Here is an 18,395-nt window from a genome sequence, read left to right on the forward strand (position 1 = left end):
TCTCTCTTAAGGATAGGATTATTTCTTTTGTGCATGAAATATTCAATGTCAGCAATATAAGAAAAGGGAAAGAACTGTTTCTTTTTGTGTATTTCCTAACACATAGACTGTGTTTGCAGGTAAGCATTTATATGCCTACTTCCAGGCATGATCATCTGATGTTTTAATGCTACTGGGTTCTGTGTTTGTGTCCTGAAACTCTGCTTTACCAGTGCTTCTCCAAGGAACTTTAGCACCGTAAGAAGCCATTCTTAGCTGCTCCGTCTTTGTGTGGGACTCTTTGAGCTCATCTTCTGTGAGGGGAAGGCAATTCTCAACATTTTCAGGATATTCCTGCTGTCCCGTTGCTTTAAATAGCCTCTTCTCGGCTTTCAGAGAATGTGAGAGGACCTCCCCTTCCACTATGGGGAGGAGAGTAAGGCCATTCTGATAACAACTTTCCTCTCCATTTTCCTTTGATTCAGGTATACTGTTCTCCAGATCCTCCAGTTTGTCAGAGTCTCTGTTCTCTGAGAATTCTCCATTCTGGTCATCCTTGATCATCCTCAGGAACTCACTCTTCCTGTCAGATGTTTGGCAGGTCAGCTTGTTCAGACGAGAGGAGCTGATCTCAATTGGAGGTGTTTGTCTGGAGGCTCTCTTTGGGGGAGTTTAAAACTGTGCCACCAACCGGTACTACTGGCTTGTTAACAGAAATCAAACTGGTAAAAGCAGCTTCCTAACTAGTGGAAAGGGATCCTTGGAAATGTGTTCCATTCTGTTAGCTTTCTCTGTGCACTGGGCTTGGAAGGAGGTAGTGCAGGTTTAGGAACAAATGGCATAAGACACCTGAAACCATGGTTAATAATTTGTTTCCATTTGTATCTCTCGATCCTGGTGAAGTGAATGCAGCAGAGAAGGCAGCAACAGAATCTTCTCTGGAAACTTTTTTGATGGCCAGCATTTTAGAGGGTTGCTCGGCAGGAGGTGGGTTTTCCCACACTCCAGAATAGGTCTGCATGGCTGATTCTGTTTGCCAGCTTCTAGATTCAAAGAAGAAAAGTCTTCCTCATCAAATTCTTAACTTTTCCCGTTTGCCTTCTTTCTTTTCTTCCTTAATTTCTGTACGTGTTTTTTCTTGAAAAGCAGAGCCTTTCCACCCCCACTATGGTGGATCATGCCATCATGACTGCAGAAAGAGCCATGCCAAACCAGATAGGTTCCCAGTGATTCCAGAGTATGCTCCTCCCTTAGAGACACTGTTGTTGTTGAGTCCACAGAATCATGGTGAACAGGGTGGGCTAATGCCAGGAATCTCCTGTAGTTCGAAGGGTCCATTGTTAAAAAAGCCATCAGAGGAATGATGTCGATGATGACAGCTCACTCTAGATCTACCTTCCCCACGAGATAGCTGCTCTCCATGGTTTTCAAAGGTGACTTTGCTGACTGTGGTGTTGAGAAATTTAGCCAAGCAGGAACAAAATCATGCTGCACCATTTAGGTCCAGTGTCTCTTTTCAACAAAGTGAGGTATCCAACCTCACGGCCAGGGTCCCTGAGTGTAACCTCTGTGGTCCTGTTTCCTGAGCTCTTTGAGCCTGCCATTTGGACCTCCCACAAGGTTATCTTGGTAAAAGGGTGCTAAGTAAGTAGCCTGGCCTGCAGCACACCTGTGATGAAGCACAAAGAAGGCAGACTTCTGTGTAGATCAGTCTCTGAGTCCCCTCAATTGTACACCTCAAACTGTCTGACTTCTAACACTTTCCCAAAATAGGGAATGGAGAAGGAAGGGGAACATAAAAAGGCATTTGTTATGTTCTGAAAAGGGGGAAGGAGAAAGAGCTGTCTTTTGTTCACCTGATTCAACTTGCTTGAAGTAATAGCACTGTGCTGCTGCTTAAATAGGTAATACATGGACATCTGTACAGTGAGCGCAAACACAGCTCATAACAAGGCCAGAGTTAGACGGGTGGGCTCAAGGGGCAAGTGATGTCATCAAGGTCATAGTCCCAAAGCATCATTTTAAAGTGATTAAAAGATCTTCTAAGCAGCCAACTCCAGTGACAAAATATCCACATGACAAAGCTCTTAAAATACAAATCTCACTTTTAATCACACAATTGCTAAAAACAGTGTTTTTTATGTTTATGTTTTATATTTTAAAAACAGGTATTTATATTCATCTTTAAAATCTAAATATAAGAAATCTTGTTTTTAATAAAAAATCAGATTAGGAATTTGATTTACTTTTCTCTCTGGAATAACAGCAGCTTTCAAGGTAAATTTCTTGGTATAAAGTGTCCAAATGTATCTTCTGTTTCTTTGGTCTTCACTATTTATAACTTCAAAACAAAGTTAAAACCAGCAGAAAGACAAGGGGGAAAGGAATAGGCAGTAAACTGTTCCAAAGTGAGGATTTCTGTTCAGTTTTCTGCCCCGTTTTGAAGACTGAATTATGTTACTGAAAGGTGATAGGAAGAATCTTGTTACAGCTTCAGTAGAGAAATCACCTAATATTTTTTATCTATTTCTACATTACTCAATTATTCAAAATGTCACAGGCCTCTTCACTCCAGCAGCAGCGGGGCTACAGCTGAGGCCGAGGCACAGCGTCGGAGAGTGTGCCCCCAGCTTTCTAATCCGGCAGAGGTAGTTAACCCACAACTATAACAAAGGTCTTTCCAAAATGACTACCCGGCCCACCTCTTCCCTTCATTTTTAGAGGGAGTACAAAACCTAATCTGTTGCAGGATTGTATCATTTTATAGAATTTAACATAGTTGCCATTGTTCTTGAATACCTCTATGTCTCCTTCTGCCTTGGCATATTGTGCTTATGGCCCCCCATATTGTGCATTGCCTTTCCTTTCACCATAATGAACATTTGTGTACAATCTAGTTAGTGATTTCCCCTCCCATTCTGGTAACCATCAATGAATGTTTGTAAGCCTAGCCTTGACTTTTTATAATAGTGGCCTCCTATAAAACTGGTCCTTTGAAATTTCAACATACAAATTTGTGGTTAACTTGTGATTTCTGCATTTAACCTACTTTTCCATTTTGATCTCTGGAGCATCTTTTTAAATGTGTCTCTTTAGTCACCACAGGCATTTCTCCCTTTCAGGCAGAAGGCCACAAGCTATACAAGGACCTGAAGAACTTCCTTAGTGCAGTCAAAGGTGAGTAATTACAATCCAGGAAAACCTAGCATTCTGTTGGGCACTGTACTGATTTTTAGATTAATAGGAAGAAATGAAGAGAGGCCAACTAAAGCTTATCGTAGTTAAAGCTTTTGACAAGGGAAATATAGTACATTGTTGTGAGTCTGTTTTCTGTTCAAGCAAAAGCCAAATGACTTCTTATATGGCGTACTATATGTTGTGTTAAGTGTCATCGAGTCAGGTCCAGTTCATTGTAACCCCATATAGAGTTTCCGAGAAACAGTTGGTGGGTTTAAACTGCCGACCTTGTGGTTCAAACTGACCTTGCAGTCCAGCGCATTATGCTGCAGCACCACACCAGGACTCCTGGCTGCTGTATGAGGGTGCTTCAGAAAGTTCATGGAATAATGGAATTTTGCCCCAAACGTTTTGAAGTGCCTTCATACTGTAGAGAGGGCATTTATGCACCTACTAAAATTCAGGAGGCACCAGTCACTGCAAAAGGATATCATGCACATGGCAAAATCGAGGTTCAATGATACCGAAGAAAACCTACAGTGAAATGGATTGACACAGTGGCAGCAACAGTGGGCTCAGACATGACGACAGCAATTGTGAGGATGGTGTAGGTCTGGGCAGTGTTTTGTTCTGTTGTCCATAGGGTCACTGTGAGTCAGCACCTAACAACAACCACAAGACATCTGGGGATGTCAGTATGCAGGAGCAATTTATTTACACGCAGCCTTTCCCCTAGAACACGACTACTGGAGAAAAATCCAATGTATATCTTCTCTCTGTAACTCTGGGTACCATGGATGCAGAAGGGAGAATAAATGTCCTAGGAGCTATGGGCATGGAGTGTCTCGGAATGGACAGAGGGGTGGCCTGAGGCCAGGCGGGTGCCTTTCTAGGACTCATCACTAATTGCCATCAAGTCTATTTTTTTTTTAATGTTTTATTGTGAATAATGTGATAGTTTACATGGGAGACCATTAGTTTTACATTCATCCTATCGTATATCGTTACATTGCTGTGGTTACAATACCCTCCATGCATCATCAACCAACCAAAGGTACATCCTACAAGTCTGCACCCTCCCCCCCCCCCCCCAGCATATAGCCCCTCTCCCTCTCTGGGTCTAAAGTCCCCAGCTGTTCCATCTTACCATGTCATGTCTCTGCCTCCATCTTAGGGATCATTGCTTCTCTGGGTAGGGTCCTACTCTGCGCTCTTCTCCCTTCATGGTCCCAGGGACCTCTTCTCCTAGGCTGCAAAGGTAATCACTCCCCTCCTTGCCACAAAATGTCTACCTTTACATTTATAACCCTCACAATCAGTCCTGATAACAATTATTCACTATTGTATCACAAGAGACCTATCCGCATTTCCTTTCATCAGCCCCGCCCAGACAGATTGGATACTACTCAGTGGAGATTCTACCTTCCTCCACACCCTCTGGATCTAGGTTCCTTCGTCAAGTCTATTCTGACTCATGACAACCCCATGTGTGTCAGAGTTTTGAAAGTTTGATTTTCAGAACTAAATCTCTATGCCTTTCTTCCAAGTCATGTCTGGGTGGACTCATTCTTCCAGCCCAGCCTTTTGGTTAGCAGTTGTGCATATTAACTATTTGTACCTACCAGAGACCCTTGTCTAGGACTAGGGCCTCCATTTATGTTCAGATGGGTGGAGAGAGATTCTTGTATTATACTGGAGGGGTTAGGCAAAGACATCTCTAACAGAGGAGTTTGTTTCCATACCAGCTACTACCCAAGCAGGGACAGTCCCAAGATTAGGAAGGCTTCTGCCAGAAATGCTCCTTGAAGAAAATAAAAATGCAGGCCAGAAATACCTCTGGGACTTTGTCCTCATCTCCTAGAGCCTAGCCTGGCTAGGATTCCCTTAGTAAGTTGCCTCAGTTGTCTGCCTTTGACCATTTGGTAAACAGTCCAAGCCTTACATTGAGCCAGCGTCTCTAGGGAGCCCATGCTGAGAAAAGGGACTAATGGAGAAAAGGGGTGGCCCTGGGGGCAGTGAGGGAAGCACAGTCTGGGAAACATAACTCAGGATAAGCAGGTCTGCCTACTCTGTTAGGTGCCCCAGAGACTCCACTTCTAGCTTGCACTCCCTCCTCCCAGAATCCTGAGATTCTCAACCCCCTCCCCATCTTATCAGTACCAGCTGCCACATCGGATCTCACAGATTGTCTGGGGAGGCAGGGTACAAACTCCTGGACAGTTAAATAAGTAAGAAGATCAAGACAATGGGCTCCTGGGAACCCAGGGTCAATTGACGCAAAGTAGTCCAAAAAGACAGTATTCTATAGTCTCCTTTGATAGCAACTGGCGTCTTAAAAGCTCATGAGTGCCCCTGTAAGGTGCAGCTATTGTTCTCTTCCTGTCTGAAGAAAGAGTGAAGAAAATTGAAGATTCATGGAAACAGCTGATCAGATATATACCAATGGACCATGTGAACATCAGTCTCCATGACCCTGAGACCAGAAGAACTAGGTGGTGTCCAGCTACCATTATTGCTCTGAAAGGGACCATGTCCTAGATAGGGTAGGAAAAAAATGTAAAACAAAAATCAATTTAAAAAAAAAAAGATCAGCATACTGGTAAGACTGGCCCTTCATCCTTCATGTCTGAAAATGAACTTACCCCATGGCCCAATTTTCTGCCAAACAATAGACAAATCTAACTCTACAGAGTTACGCACACCTTAGAATAATCAACCATTTGAGATCAACAGGGCAGCATTTACCCAAGGACAAAGTTCAGAGGGCTAGGAAAGAAGGAGAAATGGAAACAGGAAATACAGGGAGGAAGTAGATAAGTGATATTACATTGTGGGGATTGTAGGAATAACATGGAACAAAATGTATATGAACTAATGGAAAAATTGATTTTCTCTGTAAATCCTTCACCCATTTCAAAATAAAAAGTTAAATAAATACATAAAGTACATCACGTATTTAAAAAAACAGAAAGAGAGAGATCTAGGGATGGAAGCCAGTAGGAAAAACTATGGTGGTGGTGATGCCATGGAGTCGATTCCGACTCATAGCAACCCTGTACAGGGTTTCCGAGGCTGTAAATCTTTATGGGAGCAGAAAGCCTCATCTTTCTCCTATGGAATAGCTGGTAGTTTCGAACTGCTGACCTTAAGGTTCACAGGCCGATTTGTAACCACTATGTATATCCAGGCCTTTTATCCCTTGCTTGTGCCTGACTCCTTTGGGAACTTGTTATTGTTAAGTGCCATGGAGTCGATTCTGACCCATAGCGACCCTGAATAGGGTTTCCAAGAAGCAGCTGGTTGAGTTTGAACCTCCAACTTTGCATTTCAAATGATTTTGCAATCTGACGCATTAGCCTACAGCACCATACCAGGACTTCTTTGGGAACTTAAGAAGAGTAATTTTGTCTTGTCTAACCCCATCCAGCTTTTGTCACTAGTAATCCAAATCTTCTGAATTGGTCCTTCTAAATTGAGTCCCATTGATTTGTTTACACCCATGTGATTATGCCAACCACTTTTGGGAAAACTGTGTTAGAACTGAGTTCTTTCTTTCCAGTGATGCATGAAAGTTCAAAGAGAGTGTCGGAAACCCTGCAGGAGATCTACAGCAGCGACTGGGATGGTCAAGAGGAGCTTAAGGCCATCATAGGGGTAAGAAAGACTTGAGCTTTACCACTCTCTTAGGGCCCAACAACTCCTACTCTTATCTCAACCTCAACCTGGTTTCTCCACCAGAGTAAACAGGGAAACAAAAGAGTCATTTCACATTGTTCATTTGAATAGCCTCAGTTCTTAGGTGGTAGGAAGGAGAAGCTGCCACTATTAGTGTGAAAACAGGTTCTCCCATTATCTGTGGATCGCTGTTTTTTACCTCGTTCTTCCCCTCTTTAGAACCATGGGCGTAGTGCCATTCTCCCCATTCCCCCCCCACCCCAGCCTCCTGAAGATCAGTTGTATTTGAAAACTAACCTCTTGCAGTTACTTAACTTGCAAAACTCCTTCTAGAGTACAGGATTTGTTTCTGTCCATAACCCCTGATTGTATGTCCAGTCTCCTCTATAGGAATTTCTTGGGATAAGTGCTATTTCTTATTTCTGACACTTCCCCAACGTCCATCATAATATTCTAAATAGCGTATTCCCAGAAGGAAGTGTTTTGTTTTGGTTTTTTTTGCAGGGAAATTTTGGATATTTACCTGGTAGATAGTTAACATTAAGAAGTAGATCCCTCACCAGACTCTGCCTCTATCCCACAGAATAATGATCTCCTTTGGGAAGACTATGAAGAAAAATTGGCTGACCAGGCTGTGAGAACCATGGAAAATTACATAGCCCAGTTCAGTGACATTAAGGTACTTAAATTACTCAATCAAGGCTGGGTTGTAAGTGACCCATACAAATTAAAAGATATATTAGGTTAAACATTGAAAGTAGAGTTTGAGTCCCAAGGAATGAAATTGGATGGAAGGTTAGGAGAAGTATTAAGACTGAGAATTAGACAAAAGATTAGGGTTGAGTGTTAGAAATAACGAAGGTTATGTTTCACTTAAATTTCAGTCAGCTAGGTTTTGGCTGGCTTTTAATTAGCTCCAGGTCAGGGCATCCTTTTTAGCTCTGAGAAACAGCTGAAGGGAGTATGCATTTTTATTTTAGAGGAGAGGAAACTTGAAGACGACTTGTTGTTGTTGTTGTTAAGTGCTGTTGAGTCGATTCCGACCCATAGCAACCCTGTAATAGGGTTTCCGAGGAGCAGCTGGAGAGCTTGAACTGCTGACTTTGCAGTTCAAGCATCTTTGCAGTCTGGTGCATTAACCCACAGCACCACACCAGGACTCCCAGACATAATTATCTTCAAATGCTTGAATGGCTGTTAGGAGAAAGAAGAATTCAACCTGTTTATCAATTGTTCCAGAAAGCAAAATTTAAATTTACATACTCAGTTAACTTATATATTTACTCAACACTGTTCTGATTGTAGATTAATAGAAACAAATTGCGGGACGTTGACTTATTAGAAGCTCTTAGAATTAGCGCTTTCCAAAAGTGAAGTTCAGTAGACTGTGGGGCAGTGTCTCTCTGCTTGCTGTTCAAGCAAATGTGTTACTGCTTCTTTTCATGGATACCATAGAAGAGTTGCATGAACCAGATTATTGCTAAGGTCTTTTCAGATTTTGTGGCTGAAAGGATGAAACGGGGATTGATGATATAGTTTGCATCTCTGGTATAATTTGTAGTTTAAGTGAGATCAGGCAGAATTAAAGCTCATAATGTACTTTCTGTTTTTATGGTGACTTAGAGGTTTCAAAGCACTTTACAGTCAACATTTGATCTTTAAAATAGCAAGTGCTATGTAGAGAAGAAGGAGCTCTGGTAGCGTAATGGTTTCGAATCGGGCTGGGAACCACAAGGTCAGCAGTTCGAAACTACCAGCTGTTCCGCGGGTGAAAGATGAGGCTTTCTGCTCCCGTAAAGATTTACACCCTCGGAAACCCTGTACAGGGTCTCTATGAGTCAGAACCGACTCCACAGAACATAACAACAACAACAACAATGTAGAGAAGATAAGGCTACCAAGGCTCTCGGTCATAAGGTTAATAAATGACAGAGTTGTGGTTAACACCCAAAACTCCTAACTTTCAATTTAGTAGGATTCTAAAGGCCATTTGTACTGATTCTTAATGGGCTCCGAAGGAATATTAAAATTCAGTGCAAACTTCCATATAGGACTGCCCTTAGTCTCCTCTAGATATCACAAAACCCTGTTAGAAAGTGAAATTTGACCAGAGCATCTCAGAATCTTGCGTCTTCAGTTGGTACTCTGTTACCCATATCCTGGCCACTAAAAAGTGAATATCAAGGGTCTCTCTTGTGATCACTCTGGGCTAGGAGAGAATTGCCAAGCGGGGTAGAAAACTCGTGGACTATGACAGTGCCCGGCACCACCTGGAGGCTGTGCAGAATGCCAAGAAGAAAGATGAGGCCAAGACAGCCAAGGTAAAAAAACAAAAAACAGCCTGATAAACCATTCTTTTTTTTTTTTTTTCCCCAGTGTTAAATTTATTTCTGCATTTATATCTTCACAGGTTCCAAGTGCTTTTTACAAATTGAAACTTGTGCTTGCTACTTTAAAGGTCTTGGGGATAAAGAGTCTGCTTTCCAGGGAACAGCTGGATCTAATTAGAACCCAAAACTCTGATTCCACTTGATCTGACTTCCCCATCTGTATAGAGTCATTACACTATAAATAGTATAAGCTATAACTTCTTGTTCAAACCAAAAAGCTATTGGCTATTGGCAATCAAGGCTCCTGTTATTCAGAGGTCACTGAAACTTTTGTTTAGCTTCACTACATTTCCTTATGAGCTGATGTAATAGTGTAGAATTTTTCAGTAAGTGAATAAAGGGAGAAACGTGCAGCTTTCTGCAATGCATCTGTTCATTTGTTTTTATATAAAAGTACTTAAAAATCTGAAGTATCTGCTGAAGAATGAAGTATTTTCTATTATTACTAACTTCTCCTTGTACATTTTTGTATCAACAGAGTTTTGTGGTTCATACACCAGAGTATAATCCTTGTGTTCTATTTTCTTTTTTTTTTTTTTTGATAAACCATTCTTGCCCTCCCTCTCCCCATAATAGTGGCTAGGCCAACCTGGGTTTAGGAAATGATAAACTCCATCCAATTTCCTGAAGGAAATCCTGTTTCCTCTGATATTGATGATGCTCTAAGGATCATCAGGGATTTGAGGATAGGGAAAGAAAGACATGGTTCCAAATAAGCTTGTTGTTGTTGTGTGCCATTGAGTTGATTCCAATTCTTGGTGACCCAATATGACAGAGGAAACCTGCCCCGTAGTCTCTCCTAGGCTAGTTATCTTTTTCTTTTTTATTGTGATTTGGTGACTGTTTACTGAGCAAATTGGTTTTCCATTCAATAATGCAAATCCATTTTATTGTGTGACAGAACAATATATATTAGCACTCTTCCCACTTCCCTGTGTTTGCCATTTCTTTTTACTCTTCTTTCCATTCCCTTCCTGCCATCTCTGCTTTAGCTCTGGGAACATTCTGCCTTTCTTATTTCATAGGGTTGATTGTTCTAAGGAGTATGTACCTCTCTGGTGTTATTGTCCAGTTTGTAGGCCTAGTATTTGGCTGAAAGTTGAGCCATGGCATTGTGTTCAGTTCCAGGCTTGAAGGGTGACTAAGGGCCATAGGCTCAGGGGTTCCATCGGTCTCTTATCAGACCAGTAACCCTGGTCTTTGTTCCAATTTTGAATTTTGTTCCACATTATTCTCCCACTCAAACCAGGACCTCCTATTATGACCCCTTTCAGAGCTGGCACTATCTACTCTGCTCTCAGGGTTATGGAGGCTGGGATATTCACGTGATTTATCATCAGTGTTTTGGACTCATTGTTACTTCCATCTTTGATTTTCTTTATTCTTCTTTGATCCAGATGGGGTAAGACCAATAGTTGCATTTTAGATGGTCACTGACAAGTTTTTGAGACCCCAGACCAGTTGCTACTCACCAAAGTAGGGTGTAGAACATTGCTTTTTGTGAAGTTTGTTATGCCAGTTGACTTACATGTCCCCCGAGTCTCTTGTCCTGAACCCCTAGGCCCAGCCACACGTTCCGCCAAGGTCTTTGGTTATGACTAAGAAGTTTTCATAACTTTGTCCCCTGTATGTTCTACTCATGGATATATTTGCAGCACCTATAAATACATATGCAGAAATATCTTCTGTCTAATTGATATATATATATATATATATATTGGGAACAGATTGCCAAGCCTTTAATCACACAGAGCAGCTGGTGGGTTCAAACTGCTGACCTTTCAGTTAGCAGTCAAGCACTTATCCACTGCACCACCAGGGTTCCTTCCAAGTAAGCCTCGTTCCTGAAAAAAAGTACAGAGAATGTAGGAGGGCAGCCTCTAGCCTCAAATTCAGGATTGAGGGGGATTGTCTTGTCTCTTTTACCACCTAGGCTGAGGAAGAATTCAATAAAGCCCAGGTTGTCTTTGAAGACCTGAACCAGGAACTATTGGAGGAGCTGCCTATTCTTTACAACAGGTAATAACTGAGATTTAGGGAAGGGCTGAACATCTGGGCTACTGCAGGCCCAGACCACCCAACAACCCGAGCATGGTACCTCATGAAAAAAGCCTTGGTCCAAGAATGGGATGGAGCCTCAGCCCCACCACTAACTTGTGTGATACTAGCCAAGCCACCTTCTCTCTCTAGAGCCTGCAATACAGGGATAAGCACCCTTGCCCTGCCAGCTTCTCCAGGTGTGAAGACAAGTTGCTCCGTGGATAGGAGAGATTTGGGCAAGGAAAGTGCCATCATCATGCATACTGAATGTATCTGGTTTCATGCTCAAGTGTATATTGTTAAACAAGCCTCCTTCATGAATATTCATCTATACATAAAAGATAAACTTTGGAGAGATCCTTTGAATTATTGAAGATATCTTTGTTTACAGTAGCAAAATGTTTTTAGTATTTGTTTGCTAAAAATATATAATATACAACTTTTCTACATTGGAAGAGGAATCTGAATGGAAACTCCATTTATGTCATATTTTCTTTTCATTGTACAAGATAATATAATTATAATCAAAGTATTTTTATATTGCCATTTAGTGCTAGTCTGTATAAGGGAGCCTTTCTATTGACTGCAAGTATTCTAAATATTAATTATGTAACTCTTAATTTAAATGGAGTTGGAATTTAATAGTTTATAATTAAATGTGAGCTTCCTGAATTTATATGAAGTAGAATTCCATAAATGAACATGCTTCTTCACAGAAACCTAAGTATTACATAAAGAGAAAGAATAATTACTTATTACAATAATTGTAATTATTGGACTTACATAAATTCTTTAAAATACTTTCATGTCTACTGTAGTTAAAGAACCGGAATCAGATAACTTCATAAAACTAGAAATCCATTTACTTTGGTGTCAGCCTGGATTGTTAGTGTCTCCTGTGGTCTTTCAACACCTGGAGTCAGGTGTATTCCTAGCCTGGCTCTGATAAAACCAGATCCCAGAACATCCTGCATCTGGGAAGTGAGGTGCCCTTCTCTGAAGAGCCTCGGAGGTGGCTGATTTTGACTGAAGTTCCTGCCTTGTATTTCAAAGACCTCTTTTGCCATCACTTATCCCTGTGTGTTTGGTTTTTTGCCTCCTCATAGTCGTATTGGCTGTTACGTGACCATCTTCCAAAACATTTCCAACCTGAGGGATGTTTTCTACAGAGAGATGAGCAAGGTGAGAAATATCTGGCCGATTTAGACTCCTAAGTGGGATTTTCTAATAAATATGAATGTTGATTTTATTAAATGCCATCAAGTCGGTTCTGACCCATAGCGACCGTGTATAGGGTTTCTGAGGAGTGGCTGGTGAGCTTGAACCACTGACCTTGCAGTTGAAACTGACTTTTCAGACCAGCTTATTGTCCACAGTGCCACACTAGAACCCTGATAATACACAATTTTATTCATTATCTGTATTGAGGAGTCATGGTATGGCACCATAGGATAAGTACTCTGCCTCCAGGTTGGTTTGAACTGCAAGGTCAGTGGTTCAAGGCTCACCAGCCCCTACTTGGAAACCCTATACAGGGTTGATATGGGTCGAAACAGACTCAGCAGCACACAGCAACATCATCCGTATTGATAGAACAAGATTTTTACTTTTGTTTCATGATGAAATAATACTAGTACTTGATTAATTGTTGAGCAATATTAAAATGAAGCACATATACTTAGACACTATCTGTGAACCTGATTCTTCACTATTAATAAAGCAAAGCACTCAGACTTCAGCTTCCGCATAAATAAAAGGAGGTTAGGAACATGGAAGGAATGATTAAAATGAGAATCCCAAGTTGTGAAATCGCCATCTTTTGGTAGCGGGGAGCAGAAAGGATAGTATTTAGTCACGGGTTGGTGTCTTAGGTATATAGTCTTGAAAAACCACCTGTCAGTGACAAGCAGCCATAAAGTCCTGGGATTCCAAGATTCATCGCTATTATAATAATAATTCTATTCACACACCCAGACACATATATCCCTCTTCATACTCTGGCTAAATTATGATTTGCCAAACTTATAATAAAATGAATTTATATTCCTCAATTCACTTAAATGCTCAGCACCTAAAAGAAATTAAAACCTTGAATCACACAAATCAGTTACAGACTGGGCTTTAGGATTACTGCAAGTCTGATGCAGGAGACAGAACTTGAGACACAGACAGATGAGAAAGAAGAAATGGTTGGACAGGAGCCTGCGCTTTAGTACGCATAGGTGAACAGGAATGATGGATCTGAGTTGAAAAGGTGGGGAGGTTTTATTTAGGGAATCTATCGGAGGGAGAGGAGAAAAAAAGGATATATACCAGTCTCTGTTTGCATCTGGCAAGCAACCCGTTTTTCCTTGCTGACTCTAGCTGAACCACAACTTGTATGAGGTGATGAGCAACCTGGAGAAGCAGCATTCCAACAAAGTCTTTGTGGTGAAGGGACTATCAAGGTGAGCAACTTCGCTGCCTCTCTTCTGTGTTTGAGTCCTGTGTGTGTGTGAATATTCAAGACACTTACCTCTCTCAAATCTTGGCCTTCCCTCTGCTGTTCATATGCATGATGTTTGTTGTTTGCACCACACTCCTATATAAATTCTTTTATTTTTGATTTTCAGACATAACTGAAGGTATAAAGAGTAACATAACAAATAGCCGTGTGTTTTTGTTAGGTACCATTGAGTTGATTTCAACTCATAATGATCCCATGTACAATAATATGAAACACTGTGCCATCCTCACAGTTATTCCTGGGTTTGAGCTGATTGTTGTTACTACTGTATCACTCTATCTCATTGAGGGTCTTCCTCTTTTTCCACTGACTCTCTACTTTCCCAAGCATGATGTCTTTCTCCAGGGACTGGTCCCTTTTGATGACATGCCCAAAGGACCTGAGACAGTCTCCATCCTCGCCTCTAAGGCGCATTCTGGCTGTACATCTTTGAGGAAAGATTTGTTTATTCTTCTGGCAGTTCATTATATGTTTAATATTTGCCAACACCATAATTCAGAGTCATCAGTTCTTCTTTGGTCTTTCATATTCATTGTCTAGCTTATGCATACATATGAGGTGATTGAAATACCATGGCTTGGGGTCAGGCACACCTTAGTCTTCAAAATGACATCTTGCTTTTTAACACTTTAAACAGGCCTTTCGCAGCAGACTTGCCTAGTTAGATTTCCTGACTGCTGCTTTCGTGGATGGTGATTATGGATTCAAGTAAAGTGAAATTTATTGTGAAGTTGCTTATTAGTCCAGTTGTGAGGCTTTTTGTTTTCTCTGTGTTGAGATATAATCCATACTGAAGGCTGTATAGCCTTTTATCTTGATCAGGAAGTGTGTCAAGTCCTCTCTGCTTTTGGCAAACATCTGCATATCATAGGTTACTAATGAGTCTTTCTCCAATCTTTGTGTTGCGTTCTTCTTCATATATCCAGTTTCTCAGATTATTTGCTCAGCATACACATTAAATAAATAGGGTGAAAGGATATAATGCTGATGCACACTTTTCCTGATTTAAAACTGCACAGCATTCCCTCGTTCTGTCTTTTGGTCTATGTACAGGTTCCTTATGAGCACATATAAGTAGGGTCGTAAAATGCTTTTCCTTTTGTGTCTGACTTATTTCACTCAAAATACTGTTTTTAAGGTTCATCGTGCTCAAAACTTCATTTCTCTTTATCCATTGATCTGTGCACCACCCAGCCACTCGCTGATGAACATTAGTAGTTTCCATTTTTTGGCTTTTGTGAATGGTGCTTCAGTGATCATATAAGAATCTGTTTGAGTTCCTACTTTGACTTTTTTTGGGTCTATACATGGGAGTGGAATTACTAGATCGTGTGTTAATTCTATGCTTAAGCTTTGGGGGAACTGCTAAATACCTAGCCAAATTGCTTTTAAATGTGATGGTTTAATTTACAAATCACCAGCATTGAGCTGTACCTCATTCTTAGCACATGTGATGTTGTCAGACTTCTTAATTCTTCCAGATTAATGGGCATGAACTGGGATTTTTCATAGTTTTATTCATGTCACCACAATTCCTAGTTAGCTTGAGCATGTTTTCATATTATTCCTGTTCAGTGAGTACTTATTTTTCCTTTTCTCATTTTTAATTGGACTATTTACCCTTTTTTAAAAACTTGATTTATGTGAGTTTTTTGCATACTCTGGATTCTAATGCATATATTTTACCTAGTCTATTATAACTTGGCTTTTCCATGGTTTTTTGTGTTGTGTTTTGTCTTCAATCATTCTTCACAGTTTATACATGCTTCAGCAACTCGATGGTCCCTCATAGTAATATCACTTTCTCATTCAGAAGCTTTTGTTCAGGAAATTTGATTAAGTTCCTTCTACGTACAGTGCTTTATGCTCAGTGCTAGGGATCCAAAGACATTGGAGACTTGTCCTTTCCCTAAAGTGATTTACAGAAACTTTGAAGGGTACAAGATTGCCTCAGGAAACAAGGACCAATATAAGCTTGTACATACCAAGTGCCTAATGAGACCAGTAGGAATTTCAGAGAGGTAAGTAATCATCAAGGTGCAGATGGTTAGGGAAGATTTCAAGGAGGTAGTGACACTGAGCTTGGGACATGAAGGAAGAAGAAGACTCACATTTATGTGTTGTTAAGGACTATTGAGTCATTCTGACTCATAGCAAGCCCCACTCATATAGCAATTAGTTGAACTCTACAGAACCAACTAAAGGGTCAGTGTAGAGTTCCTAGATGAATTACGTTTTGCTTCAAATGCTGTGTTTCTCTTCTAAGCCTTGAAAACCAGAGTTCTCTCTAGCTATTCATTTTCCCAACCAAGCCTTCACTTACAGTGAGCTATCCCAGAAACCTATAGGGAAAGGCAGCCTTGTTTTTGCTATGTCCTGAGCCTCGTAAGCTTACTGATTGCTAGAATACGAAGGCTGGAAAGCACCTTTCTGTCAGGCAGCTTCCCCAGTCTCAGAAGCGCTCACAGGGCAGGAAGTCAGTTTCTCTTTTCCTTTTACCCTATGTCCCATTATCCCTTTTCCCAGAACATAGCACTTAGTTTGGTATCTCTAGAGGTGTGGGTTGTTCCGTCAGTCAGGAGACCATACAGAAGAGGGATTCAAGCTGATACTGACTGTGGAAGTGCTCAGCACCTAACAGGTTAATTTATAGCCTCTCCAGAGAAAATATTTGTTAGATTTTACTGTGTCTTCTTTTGTCTCTTTTCTCTTTATATGTTTTTACATAACTGAGATCATGATATAAATAAAATTGGGTAATCTTTTTTTCACTTTACTTTATAGCATGAGCATTATTTGATATAAACTTTGTAACATTTTATTCTCCTTTTTTATATGCATGCAGCTTAATTTCTTTGTGCGTATTTACATTGTTTTGATTGTAGCTCCTCTGAATCTGAAAACCCTTCCTTTTCTAGCAACAGCAGACGCTCTTTAGTCATCTCAGCTCCAGTTCGAACATCTACAGCCTCCTCACCTACAAGTCCCTCTGTCACCTCACCTACTAGTTCCTCTGCACTTTCCTTGAAGAGTGAGGGGGAGTCTGGCTCAGCAGCTGAAGAAGACCTGGCACTTGATCCAACCCAGGGAGAAGACACCCCTGAGATCAAAGGAGAACCCTTAAAAGATGAAGAAACAGAGGAACAAGAACCCAGCACCAGGGTCTCTGAGGAAGCAGAGCCTCTGCCAACCTGCAATGGCCCAACCCAAACCCAGCCCTCTCCCACCATTGAGGGTGATGAGCTCCAGGAAGAAGTTTTCTCTTGCTCCCCAGCTCCATCACCAGGCAGAGCCCTGAACCCTTCAGAGCAAACTTCATCATCTCTTCCAGAAGTAGTCCTCCGAACCCGCACCACAAGTGAAGGATCTGAGCAACAAAAGAAAAGAGCCTCTCTCTCCAGGACCTCAGCACCCCCCAGTAGACCTCCTCCACCCAGAGCCAGTTCCAGGCTCTCCTCAGGGAACATTCCTTCCAGCCCTCCAGCTTCTGAAGCAGAGTCACCCACCAGCCCCAGGGCCTTCTTAGGGGCTGAGACTCCTAGTCCTAGGGCCTCCATACAGGCATCTCCTGATCCAGAGCCACCAGAGAAGCCAGAAAGAACTTCTGAGTTCAGAGAAAAGGAAACCACACACAATCTGAACCTAGAAGAAGTTTGTTCTTCCCCAGCCTCCATGAGCTCTCAGGTGAGAATGGATCCTGGTGGATTTTCACTCCCTTTGACAGCCTTCATGTAGACCATTGTCATTACATTCAGATTGCTCCATAGCTGATAAGATTTTATGTCATAGTGTCATCTCGAAAGAAGCTCTGGTGGCATAATGGTTAAGCACTTGGCTGCTAACTAAAAAGGTCAGGGATGTGAACCCACCTAGGGCTCCTTAAAAGACCTGGCAATCTGCTCCCATAACCCTAGGAAACCCTATCGGGCTATTTGGCTCTGCCCTTTAAGGTCACTTTGAGTATGATTGACACCACACAATAACATCATCTGAAGAGTAACCCTGAACACTTTTTTTGGTTCTGGGGATGATTTCACATTTTTATAGCAAATAATTGAGTAATGTCTTAGGATAGCTGACTTTTATAGAGTTATATTTCTAATATTATTATGAATTTCTTTAGCATAAATTTCTGGAAGTTCCCAATATAAAGAACCAACAACTGGTATCCTAAGCTTTGCCTTTTCTAATGTAGCAGAGAGGGGTGTTGTCTCACTGTTCATCCTACTTGTGACTGTGGTAAATTGACCCTGGCATTAGCAAATTTCCAAGATATATCTTCTGGTGTGGCGCTATAGGATAAGCACTGGACTGCGAACCACAGGGTCAGTAGTTCAACCCCACCAGCTGCTCCTTGGAAACACTATATGGGATTGCTATGAGTCAGAACCGACTTGATAGTGCTTTACAACAGCAGTCTTCTTTGATGAGAGATCTAAAAACAGGAATTCACAAAGGAAGGTAAAGCTATTAGGGATGGCCTTTTGATAGCTGAGAATATGGATGAGAAAAGGATTGTGTTAACCTTGACAGGCACTGACTAATAGGAGAACAACCAGTTTGGTGGAAGATCTGGAAATAAGTCCTATTAAATGATAGTGAAAAGCCTATTATAGAAGAAAGGTGTG

The 18,395-nt window shown here is 41.2% G+C and overlaps 1 protein-coding gene and 1 pseudogene across 1 annotated transcript in view; one reads left to right on the plus strand and one right to left on the minus strand.

The window, feature by feature from the left end:
* BIN2 (bridging integrator 2) overlaps positions 1 to 18,395 on the plus strand; it is a 66,941-nt gene that overhangs the window by 31,125 nt on the left and 17,421 nt on the right. The window contains exons 3-10 of the mRNA XM_006870133.1: positions 3,102 to 3,156; positions 6,716 to 6,810; positions 7,415 to 7,510; positions 9,045 to 9,152; positions 11,155 to 11,240; positions 12,368 to 12,443; positions 13,626 to 13,708; positions 16,686 to 17,451. Of these exons, the coding sequence (XP_006870195.1) occupies positions 3,102 to 3,156; positions 6,716 to 6,810; positions 7,415 to 7,510; positions 9,045 to 9,152; positions 11,155 to 11,240; positions 12,368 to 12,443; positions 13,626 to 13,708; positions 16,686 to 17,451 (1,365 nt within the window). The remainder of the gene's footprint in view (positions 1 to 3,101; positions 3,157 to 6,715; positions 6,811 to 7,414; positions 7,511 to 9,044; positions 9,153 to 11,154; positions 11,241 to 12,367; positions 12,444 to 13,625; positions 13,709 to 16,685; positions 17,452 to 18,395) is intronic.
* On the minus strand, positions 136 to 1,476 carry LOC102816914 (annotated as a pseudogene).

The sequence above is a fragment of the Chrysochloris asiatica genome, unplaced genomic scaffold (assembly GCF_000296735.1).
Source record: "Chrysochloris asiatica unplaced genomic scaffold, ChrAsi1.0 scaffold00138, whole genome shotgun sequence".
Taxonomy (NCBI): domain Eukaryota; kingdom Metazoa; phylum Chordata; class Mammalia; order Afrosoricida; family Chrysochloridae; genus Chrysochloris; species Chrysochloris asiatica.